Consider the following 12,976-nt stretch of genomic DNA (forward strand, 5'->3'; position numbering starts at 1 on the left):
GTAACTTAATTAGTTTTTAGTGTTTTTGTATTAAAAATTCACATTCATGCTCATAAATAATCTGGTTTTATTTGTACCAGAATAAAACTGAAGCCTAAAGGACATACTTCATATTTCATGTTAAGTGCAGTTGCCTTTTTTGAGTAAGTGTTTCACATTTTAATACATATTATTTTCTGTGTGGATGTCTGAGGTTGACATTGATAACAAAGTGACTATGGTTTATTATTTTCAGTATAAAATGGAGACCATCAACACTCTAATAATCCAGCAAAGAGAATTCTGCAGGCGGCTGCTCATGAAAAGAAAAATATGTACTTCTGACATCTGTGTTTAGTTTGATACTGTTATATATATATAATTGTCATTGATGTATGAATTTAACTGAATGTATGGGATTTTCCCTATCAACTGTCAACTAGTCCAATTTTTAAATACACAAAGAACACATAACCTCTAGACACTGCCATAAAGTCAGACCAAAGAAAAAAAAAACACTGTCTGACTTCATTGATATAATCCAAATTTTACTCATCCAAGCCTTTTAGCACGTTTGTCCAGAGTACAAACAAGGACCTTGTGTGTTCAGAGTACAGACAAGGACTTTGTGTTCCTTAGGACATACATCTGATGGAATTCTGAGGTATGTTGTAGGAGAAGTCCTTGTTTATATTCTGGACAAAAGACTCGTGTAAAAGCTGGCTAAATCATGTCGGGATTATATCAGTGATGTTTTTTGTTTTTTTTTGCAGTTCATGTTTTTGGCCATGTTTACAACTACAATGATTGTAAACCCATTGAACTTTCTTCATGCATACATAATAGTACATTTCATTTACTAACAAGCTCTGTTAACAAAACTAAGCATTCTCTGAACAACTACGGTTAAAGCAGACATAGAAATAGGAATAGCAATAACTACTAAGTGCACACTGTTGACATTTTTATTATAAAATAACTTTTTCCCATATGGACACTGGTAACTACCCTTAGGCGCCATTGTATTTCATTCCAAACAATACAGTATTTTTGAATTACAGATTTACTTCCAAATGCACATACTGTGATCCCCTAGGACATACTGTTTTTGAAGCACATTAAAAAAAATTGCCCTATGGGGCAATAGATCTTGTTTTGCATTTGGTAGATCTGTGATGCAAAGTCAAATTGATTTAAATGAATAACAATCATCACTACTGTATCTCACAATGTAGTGATGAAATCATAAATCTTAGCCACAAACTCTTGCTGAACAAACATTTGCAAAAAATGCATAAAATAAAAATAAATTAATAAAATGATACAATGAGGTAAGATTACAATACATTTTAATCTGAACCATTGGTCATAGTGTTCAGCAAAATAACGGAAACTTACACTTTTTACATTTTGAACCCATTCAAACTGAATGATTGAAATTACTGACTTTAATAAATCAATGAATATTTAGGTAAATTGTATGACTGGGTATTAATTAGACACTATCTTCTTCTAATGTGACTTTTTTCAGACATAAGATATCAAGTATCTCCTTTTACCTTTCAGCTTTACATTTGTTCCAAGAGTATTTTACTTAGAAGACAAGCAAAAAAAAAAAAAAAAAAAACATAATATACAGTTTAGACTTGCACAACAAAATTCATTTTTGCAAATAAAACATTCACAAAAATTAGTGAATGGAGAGGTGCTACAGAGTAACAGTTTACCTTCTGATGTACACTTTACAGATTAATGCAGATGAAATTATTCCATGTAAATAAGTAAATATTTCAATGATTGTCTGGTGTACTAAAAGCCACCTATAGAGCATGAAAACCTGTATAGCTAGTATTCCAAATATACATATATACATACATGCATGCATGCATGCGCGCAGGTGCTCATGCACACACATACACAAACACGCACACATCACCACAGGTATTGACATTAGCATATACACACCAGTATGCACCTGCGTTTGTAACCAGCAGTGACATAATTCACCTTGTTTAGCTATGAGCTGAAATTTAACAGCTAGTTTCCTGCCACCAGAAGGCACGCATTCTAGATGTTAACTATAATGACTGTGCATATCGTACCAAGGAGGTATGGCTATAATTAATATACGCTGCAGTTTTACACTTTTGGTGTAAAATTAGTATAGCAGAAATTCTAAATAAAACTTATAGTGTCTGCAGTACGCATCATAATTAGAGAGCAGACTTTTCAAAGCCAAGAGAAATTAGATAGTTTAAGAAATGAAGGACAGGAAAACATTTGGTCAGTGCTATTTTTTACCTAGTTTGGCTATAACCCTCGGTTTGATAACAGGGCAATTAAAACAAAGCTGTAATCCACTTAACTTCAGAGGAAGTAACAGCTAAGCTACTGTACATTTTCAAACAGTAGTATAGTAATATAACTACCCCAAAAGCTGTTTTGAAATTATTCCTGTTTTTGTCCTGAGAGGAGCATTTTCAGTTTTGCATCTGAGTGTCAGGATGTAGAACTGAGTAAATAAATCACTGGGCAGTACTCCTGCTATCAGTTTTGCTATTTGTAGTGCTATATGTGTTGTACTATTTTCAGTTTTAAAAATTTGTGCTATTGATATTTCATGTCTTGATTACAGTTTTTTTGTTGCTGTTACTGGTCCTTTTCTGGTTTCTGGGTTTATGTTAATGTTATATTTTTGTATGCAGTCTCTATCTCTCTCTGGCTTAATTTATACTGGATTGATATCATATAGTAGGATTTCCTTACTCATGATACAGTCTTAAGTTGTGGTATTTCACTATGAATAACTTTAATTACTGGTATTTGCCATCAAACAGACAGACAGATGTACACACATTCAAGTTACAGTTCATAGCATCATTTTATAATATTATAAACTTGCACAAATCCAAGTATGGTAAAACTGTGTAATATATGTGGAGCATCATTATATTTTATAAGGAAATGTGTTATTTACTTTTAAATGAATTTCAGATTTGTTCCATGAGGCACAAATCTTCACATTTATACTTTTAAGCTACCTTGTGACAATATCTTACTTTTGCATATTACCTTGTTTTAGACTAGCCAGATATATAAACATTTTTGCAGCACCATTTGTTCTATAAACTCAGTTGAATATAATTATGTTACTACTAGGGTAAGATATGGAATATATCTTAAAATAAATGTTTCAATTGGTGTGTATTTCTAAAATTATTTGATGTCAATTATTTCAATGCCAGTAAAGTGATTGTTTTCATTCAATAAAAATGAACTCACCAGTGGTCAGTTTTAGCTTATACAATAAAGTTAGAAATGCACATATTATAATAAAATGGTTAAGAGACTGATACAGTAGTTTGCTTGTGCTGCATGCATTGTTGGCACATTCTAGCACCTCCAGGTTATAATGCTTCTGTAACCATAAATTGTAATTACTTGGAGAATAAATAACCATCCTACTGGGTTCAGGAAGAAATATTCATTGTCACTTTGTTGTGAGAGTTAAACTGTAACATATTTTCAACACCACATTATAAAATTTTAAAAGAAAATAGTATAAAATAGTATAATAAAAGAAATAGAAAAGCTTTGGCATTTTTACACTGAAGAATGGTTAATGTTGATATGTAATTGTAAACAACTTCAAAACACTTGAGTTTAAATCTCTTGCAAGTGCATTTAAGCAATTAAGGATGAGTTCTGAAAGCATGAAATGGTCACGAACACTATTGCAAATATAGCTTAAAGCAGTATTTCTCTAAGAAAAAGATGACCTGCATAATGCATGTATAAAATAGCTGTAAATATTCTGGCCAAATGTAAGTGAAAGTAACTTTATTATAGAAATCATTCTGGGAAATTTCTAGGGAAGGCAAGTACTTACATGTTGACATAAATCGGATTACATCGATGACACAATCTAGCTTTTATCTATCAGAAAGATTTTTCTCACTTCCTTGAAGGTATTGGTTATCTTTGCACATAAATCTTAGTTGCCATACTCTTTGGAAAACCAACAAGTAAATCCATACACAAACAATGTGTATGCTTCCATCTGTAGTTATATGCAGTGTGAATGGTACATGTGTGGATCTTTAGGAGTCCCCTAGCAACACGGTGGTTGGTAGATATTTGATATCTTGACAGGAGTTCTGAAATGGTGGTAAAACAGTTGTCCATCATCCTTTAACTGAACTTAATGACCAATATGAATCAGATATCCATCCAGTCTGTAGTATTGTTCTCATTTCATAATTACATACAAATGCCCATTTACAAATTATACACCAAAATGAATAAAAGTTCGAAAATGGAAATGAAGATTTGTTCCAACTGATATAACGCCTGGTACCGAGCAGAAGTTCACTTTTAAGTCTTTGTATCCAAGAGTTACAGCACTGAACAAGGTTCCAGTACAAAAGTTTTGAGAGATATTCTTTAATATAAAATACTGTTGGACATCCAATAGTTTTAGTAAAGTCTTCTGAATAAAATTTTCTTTATTGTAATCTAGGCCAGTACTGAGACATATCTGGTTCACTGCCTGGGACTTGGACGGGGACCGATACTCCAGGAGAAATAAGACCTAAAAAAGGAGAGAGAAATATCACTAAGCTTATGTAATTATTTCATGGCGTGTTAAGGATTTTCAGGAACCCAATACTTTTAATGAATAATTTGTATGAAATATCCACCTATATGTCCATGTGCATGCATGCATGTGTGTCAGTGTGTATACTCATCAGTAGGCACATCAAAATGATTCTCTTACCACACCATGCATTCAGAATCACTGTACTTGTACAACTTTCCACTGCCACCAGCTCTGTTTTTAAAGCAGTAGCAGAGACACTAAGGTCAGTACATACCATTAAACACACACACACACATATACACACACACACACACACACACACACATATATATATATATATATATATATATATATATATATATATATATATATATTGCATTGTTTTTTTCTTCTATTTATAACCGATAATTAAAAGGATCATACTCACAAAATGTCATTCATAAGCTACAGATTAAACTCCTAGCTTCTTGTTTGGAACTTCAACATTGTAACTGAAATATGCACTGCAATCTCTTCTGTGATATCATGGACAGATATCATCATAACACTTGTTTTATGTCACAATTCAGTTAAATAGCTATAACTCAACACTATTTGAGAAATATGCAGAGGTAATACTCTCTTATTCATTGGAAAACATCTTGGTCATCACATATGCAGTGTATTTCAATTAACAGACTGATGACAACATGAGATGTGACTGAATGGGGTCACTAGGCAATGCTTCTTGTCTCCGTTCCTTAAAGCTTTTCTGTTTACTGAAAAAAAACATCATTGCACATTTAAGTAATAACATACTGTTACTTCCACTGAAGTTAAGTGGATTACAGCTTTGTTTAGCTTAACCTGTCCTTAGCATCTATTCTGTATCATGTTAAAAGTGAATAGATTTAATTTCTTATGAAGCTTACTAGAAGTAAAAGGTTGGATTACTGCTATATAGTAAACTCACTCTGGTATTTGCACTTGAAGTGCTTAATTATAGACACTGGTCATTATAACTGCCTTGAGCAAGGTTATAAAGCAGGGGGTCTCAAACTCAAATGGTTTGAGGTCTGCTTGTGGTTGACTACACTCAGCTGAGAAAGGTTTACTAAACAAATGAAAAATGTTTTGTAAAATGGAGTGTTTAAGCAGTAGATATCTTTGGAGTATGACTGACAGATAACTGACATGTCCTGACAGGTAGCATGATACAGTGACATGCAAACACGTGTCTACACAGATGTCCAAGAAGCAACAATTAAAAAAAGAACTTAGAAGCTATATAACTCTTTATCTGGCAGTAAAACAATGCTGTGAGGTGAGCAGTTGCATTTGATACAATATATATTCCTTCTTGTTTTTCAGTGCCTCAGTGGCATACCCCCCAACCTCCATTCAGGAGGCCACACCGGCATATGGCCTTCCTCCTTTATTATTATTATTATCATCATTATAATCATTATTGTTAATACCTCTGGGTGACATTGGTACAGGGGTAAGAAGAAAGCCATCTTGCAGTGAACTATATGAAGACATTGCCCCTTTTTCGTAAAATGGCTGAAAATCTGATTCTTGTCGCTCTGTGTTCACTAAACTGAATGGCTCCTCCCAAAACAGCCATCACAGACATATTTCATTTCTTCTAGGACTTCTTACATACAATTTCTGGAGAGTAGTATAAGTCTATTTGGATATTCTTGTGCTAATTTTAGTAGTGCTAGGCAAAAGACACCATGCTAAGTTATATTTTTTACTTCGATCAGTTGGTCATCATATTTTACTTTTTCAGTAGTTAAAAAATAATTTCAGATCTTTCCAAATTTACTCTAAAATTATTATGCATTAATGATTTCCTTCTGATCCCATCCCTGAAACCATCAGGCCCCTCATGAAAAAATCTGGTTTTAATTACTAGTACTTTAAGCAAATGAATGTATTATATTCAAAGCACTCCAGCAGTCATATCCATAACCTCATTATGTAAAAATGCAGTTAAGGACTTTACATACACAATCTCAGGAGGTATATATCACACTAGCAGACAAGTGAAACGAACCCTTGTTGCTTTTTTACAAATGTTTCCCTCCTTTGGTTTGAATCTAGAGTTCGCATTTTTATATTCACTGTGAGGTGTTTTTTTTTTTGGCTTGGTTTTGCTTGAATTGCATATAGAGTTACTGGGAACTTGGTGTATTCTGATTTAAATCTCAAACTAAAAGTTTGATTACATCACACACTGCTCCTTTATAAAAGATTACCTTTGAACTTTTGCATACCTGCTATTGGTCTGTTTTGAACTTCAGAAAGTCTCTTTCTCTTATTGGTGCTGCAGTCAAGTGAATGAGAGAAAGAGAGAGATGCTGCTACAGGCAATCCAAGCCACAAAGACAGGCATTTGTCAATGTGGTTCAGTTTGCAAACTTTACATTTTTAACATATGTTGGCCAGATGTGGGCAAGGGTTTGCAAGCTAGATTAAACGTGTTCATGGGGTGCATCTGGCCCATAGGTCTCAAGTTTGAAACCCTTGTTCTGAAGTATTAATGTTACATTCTGAATGTACAAAAATATAGTAAAGGAATAGTCCTAGAGTTTGTTTGCAAAACTTCACATTAGCATATATTTTAGGTATTTTTTTATTAAAAACTGCACAAAAATGAAACAAAATATTCAAACACAGGTATGTTCTTCCTAGATGTACCAGACACCTGGTTATATATTGCATTAGCACTGTATATATTAGCACTAACTTTCAAAGAATACTATCAAATGATCAGTTTAGTTCCCCATTGCATTTGTTGTATTCCATTAGCATCAGTACAAACCCTGTAAGATTTCTCCTTTTGCTAACCACTTCTTGACCAACACTATCAAGTATCCCATATTTTATTCCATTCCCTTAACTCCAAAACAGGTTGCAAAACAGGATGCTTGATATTTCCCTGTCCTCAGTCCTATTCTAGTTATCCCCTAGCATCCCAGCTGATTGAAAGTACTCTTAACTCACTAAAAGAAACCACCTTATCATTTAACAGGCCCAGCCACACCTCTCCTATATAACAATATTCTGGTAATCATCATTCCTGCCAGTCTGTCATATTACCAGCTACTTCACCAACTGAATAAAATTCACCCTATCACTTACATACTTTTTCACAACTCTCTTCTAAGCCTTAAACTTCCTACAAACCCCTAGTTTGTATTCTTCTAGTAATTTCTGAATCCTTCCCATATTTCCCATTTACTCGCCTCTTCATCCTTTCTTCTAGCCAGCTGTAACTTCCACTTCCAAATATAAAACGTTTTACCTACCCTACCCTAATCAAATAATCCCATTCCACTTCACCCTCAATATTGCCATCAATTTCCTTTTAACCAAATAAATCCTTTTACAATAAAGTCTGCAATTTCTTAAATATTAATTTCCACTCTCAAAATATTCCTCCAAATCCCCTTAGACTACTTGAATTTCAAAACATGTCCATCATTTCATCCTGTTCTTCCCTGCTTCTACAACCTGCCCCACCGGACAATATGTCCTCCTTCAGTGACCTGTCTGATGTACAAAGTTAACAATGAATAATTCTTCTGTGTTGATGCCAGAATTGTATTATACATTATAGTCCGCTAAAATTCCACACAGTCTTCTACCATCCCAGCTCCCCATTTCCCACCAATTTCCACTTTCAATCTAACCTTTTAATGCCTCCTTCTCCCTTTAATTTTGGAGAAATGTGCACACCCCCATGATCCCTATAATTTCTACCTCTTTAGGCTAAACTATCCCTTCATATTCTTGCTTTGCCTGCACATGTTCCATATGGATCTCCTTACCTTGTCTTGAGATTGTGTACATTGCAGTTGGTCATTCTCTACTTCATGAAAATAATTAAAAACACTTTCCTGCCTATTTGACTCCTTTTTACCCTAGCGTCTGTATTCCCTTTTTTTTTAATCCTCTCACCCTACCTAGTCCCTTCTTCCTGAAAAACCTTCTAGACCATAATCCTTCTTGTCACTGTGTGCTCCCCACTGACTTCAAACCCTCCCTTACAGCCATCCAGGATTCCCTGTACAAAGAGGTGTCTTCTCCTTTTCCCAACATTCCCTTTCCTTTCCAGCTTTCTTTGATTTCCTAAACTCCATTTGCATCTCCTTCCACCTTGTCCCACATGCCCCTTATTTCCCATGTTGTCAGGTTATATGATAGAACATTTAATTACAACCAGAGTATTTCCAACCATCCCTCTTCTTTATGTCTGTATATAGCTGTCATATCATTCAACAAACTGTCACTTAATCAAATACAAAAACAGATATATTTTTAGATGGAATCTAAAAAGATTGAAACACAAAATAGATAAAAAACAATATTTTGCAGGGGACAAGCCCACTACAAACCCCTCATACCCCTCTGCTAAATATATTTGCCAGTTTTGAGATTGAGCAATGGCAGGGTAAGGGCAAATTCCCACACCCAGCTGTTTTGCAATCTCACACAGAAAGCAAATTAAAGGCTGAAAAACAAGCAGGTATGAGCATTCTCTCTTATGATAGTTCACTCTTGCAGGCTGCTACCCTGTAAACCTACCATCTCACTATCAATGGAGCATGTTGCCTCCTAAACAAAGCAATTGCAGAAGTCCTGAAACACTCTCCTTTATCCAGGTTTATTGTAGGATAATAGGACCAAAGAATATCATTGCTTCCTATTGTTCTCTGTTGAGTCCTTCACACCTTTAACTCCACACATTTTCTGACAATTTTTCCACTACATCCTTCTTTTTCCTGTCCCTCACCTCTCCTCACTATCACCATCTCCTCCTACTTCTTATTAAGCCTAAGCCCTGACTCCAGCCAAGAGCATCTCAATCTGCTGAAACCATTGGTAACTCCACCTTCTTATCATCACCCAATAATATACAATTGTCAGTGAACAGCTGAAATGTTTCCGTCTGTCCTACCCCACCTTTTACTTCCATTCACTCACTTATGATATGAGCAATTCTCTGATCATTCATACAAAAATCCACAGAGATAGAGCAGATAGAGGGGAACCTGTCTCATACATCTCAGAATCTTTACACTTTTTGATTTAGATCAAATCATCCCATGATTTAGTCCCATAAATCCTAACCCCCCCCATACAGGATCTAAACCATTCCCCAAAAATATATTATGTTTCCTACTCCTCCACACACTCTTCTTCCTGGACATAATTTTTATTTGGTCATTGTGTTCTGTTCACTCCAAACAGATATTTAATATAGGTGGTATAGTGCTGCAGCATTTAGTGTTGTTGTCTTATAGTGCTTGGTTGTCCAGTTTGGTTTCTGACTGTACTGCATGCCCTGCCATTGTCCATGTAGGTTTTTACTAACTGATCCATTTTCCTCCCACACCCCAAAGAAATACAATAGGTGGAATGATGATCATCCATACTGTTCAAAGGTAGGTGTGTGTGTGTGTGTGTATGTGTGTGTGTGTGTGTGTGTGTGTGTGTGTGTGTGTGTGTGTGTGTGTGTGTGGGCGTGCGTGTGTGTGTGTGTGTGTCTGTGTGTGTGTGTCCTATGACAGAATAGCATACCATCCAGGATTAGTCATTCTGCCTTATGCCGACTGAATGCCAGGATAGGTTCCAGAGTTCCTTGCTTGGGGGTTGGTGTGCAGTGGGCACCACAGAGGGTAAATAATCAACTTCTGTGAGTGACATAAACCCTTAGGACTTTTTTCCCCACACCATTTTACTGGGAATTCAACCAGAGAACAGTGCACCCTGGGCATGCACTCATTCTCCCTCCCCCTTCAAGGTGTAGTAAGCCTGAAAAAACTGTGTCACTCTTCTACTCCTCCATTCTAGCTCCACCAGCCTCCTTAGCCACTAAATGAACTCTGGTCACCTGATTATAGTAAGGGCATTATCTCTTCATGCTAATGGAGGTGACTAAATCTTTTAATCCTTGTTGGATGGCAAACATGATCCATGCTTCTCGCCTTTCACTCAAAGGTACTCATGAATTGGGGGGGGGGGCAGTGAAATGAGTGGTGATAGGGCCACTTAATGATAACAGAAAGACAAGAGACAAAAATAATAATTAAATTTGCATCTTGGTTTATATGAGTTCCTTCACTGACTATAAGAAACATTGTATTGGTTGTACACTTATGTTGCCATCTTTTCACCTTTGTTATATGTAGTATATTAGATGTGTATGTTTTATTAGTGCACCTAGTTGTATTTAAAGGTTGCAATTCAGTCTAAATTTACAGAATGCAAGTTATATAGACACTAATGCAAGTGTTCAGTTCAAACAGAATCCCTTTCTGTTTTAATATTCTAGAAGGGTGGACAGCCGTAGGGAGAAGGAAATGCTTAGTTTTCCTGTTCCCTGAAGTCACGCGACCTTAGAGTTAGAGTAATGAGTAGAGTAGGGGACAGTCCCCAGAGGGAGAATCTAAACTGGTTTTTCAATCGCCTGCAAAATGCTGTTAATTATTATGTGCACATGTTCTGCACTTAAAACTTACCTGCTTCATGTGTCTGCCTTGTTTTAACTCAACTCCATAAATAATTAATATGAGCATGTGTGTACATGCGGAGTTACCTGATGTAAGATGTTTACTCATACATTTTTGCACTGTTTGCAATACTGAAAAATATTTTATTTTACTTCGTCCATCCATCTGCAACCCTTTTTCCAATTTTTGCACATGGGGTTGGGGTGTTGCCTCTACAGTGATAATAATCGAGAGCCAAGATTCACACCAATGGGTAGCTAGCCTTGACATGGTTGTTCTTCTATACCACACACTTGCACGAACACTTACATCTATGGCCAGTTTAGACTGTCCAATCCTCCTACTGCACGTCTTTGGAATGTGGGAGAAAACTAGAGCACCCGGCTAGTAATTTTGCCAACTTGAGTAAAATTTAGTTACTGGCTAGTAAGTACACTGTCTGGATACCAGAAAAGATGAAATGTAGAGATGGCAACACAAAAGTATGAGTATTGTTACCACAACGAGCTAGTCCCCTCTCGTTTTCTTTCTTTAGTTGATTCTACTTAGACGTGTATAGCTGACACGTTCTATAATGGCAGTCTACATTTTGAAACCATAATCATGCAAATCATGGCACTATAATACAGGCAGTGACCGGCATGTATTTTTTTTTTTTTTTTTTGTAGCCGGCTATGTATGCATCTCACACTGAAAATGTTGGTATTCTAAATCTGAAAAGAAAATGCAGATTTTAGTATTTCATACCTTTTGTTTTAGTATAGGGAGGCTACAAATAAAATCATGTTTGAAACTTCAAATTTTTGAGCAGTTTTATGTTAAAATGGTCCCTACTGCTGATTGAGAAAAAAAATGTAACTGTCCTAAGAAGAGTGACATTATTATACAGAGAGTTAACTAATGAGGTGTGTGTGTGTGTGTGTGTGTGTGTGTGTGTGTGTGTGTGTGTGTGTGTGTGTGTGTGTGTGTGTGTGTGTCTGCATGAGCACAATGCAAATGCTTGGTATATATGTACACGATGACACATTTCACTTTAAATTGATAAAGTGAAATTTAACTATACATACTTTATAATATTTATCAATGTAGGCTTTTAGCAGTAGAATAAGGCATTATGTTCAATTGGTATGCTTTTATCTCAGCAGCAATTTTACACCTTTTCCTGCTTATGAGATAATTTATATCATTTAATGTTCTACACTTTTACTTTTGTTTTATTATCTTTATTTCAATATAAAAAACTGATGGTTGCCACGTCATATTGTTCCCAAACTTAAAATTCTATTCTTGTCCCTGGCTAATGCACTTTAGTTGGAGCAAAGACATTTTTTGTACTCTGGCAGTCAATTGTTTAACAGGCTGAACAGACTGAGCTGGTTTACCTGGGAAGTAGGCAGTCTGTGAGGAAGATTAACAGATGCCAGTCAAAAATAATATATAATAAAATGCATAAACAATGCATACTAATTCTAATTATTTAAATATGTATGCAGAATTACTGAAACGTTGATTTATTTGTTCATTTGTTTTACTGTTTATTCAAAATAATTTTGTTTGACCCAGATGAGATCCACTTTCGAATCTTTAATTAATATTATATGGTGGAAACACAAAATCGTACTCACTGAATACTTACTGAATACTTTAACTGCTTCTTTTGGTGAAAAGGAAATCTCAAAACACAAAATCTTAAATCTGAGTGACAGAAAAGTAGGAGATGAGAATGGAAGCAAATGCATTTAATACGTAGACATTTAGTATAGCTGTAGATGCAGGAGTATGGAAGCAAATGCATTTAATACGTAGACATTTAGTATAGCTGTAGATGCAGGAGTATGGAAGCAAATGCATTTAATACATAGACATTTAGTATAGCTGTAGATGCAGGAGTATG

The 12,976-nt window shown here is 35.3% G+C and overlaps 1 protein-coding gene across 5 annotated transcripts in view; it reads right to left on the minus strand.

Moving 5' to 3' along the window:
• Window positions 1–930: 930 nt before the first annotated feature.
• The window catches only part of PAX6 (paired box 6), a 68,919-nt gene continuing 56,873 nt past the window's right edge, over window positions 931–12,976 (minus strand). For all 5 annotated transcript variants that reach the window (XM_044059517.1, XM_044059516.1, XM_044059518.1 and 2 more), the window contains one exon: window positions 931–4,570. In XM_044059517.1, coding sequence (XP_043915452.1) covers window positions 4,485–4,570 — 86 coding nt within the window. In that variant the 3' untranslated portion in view covers window positions 931–4,484. The remainder of the gene's footprint in view (window positions 4,571–12,976) is intronic.

Source organism: Protopterus annectens, chromosome 17.part0 (genome assembly GCF_019279795.1).
Source record: "Protopterus annectens isolate FY-2018-M chromosome 17.part0, PAN1.0, whole genome shotgun sequence".
Lineage (NCBI taxonomy): Eukaryota > Metazoa > Chordata > Ceratodontiformes > Protopteridae > Protopterus > Protopterus annectens.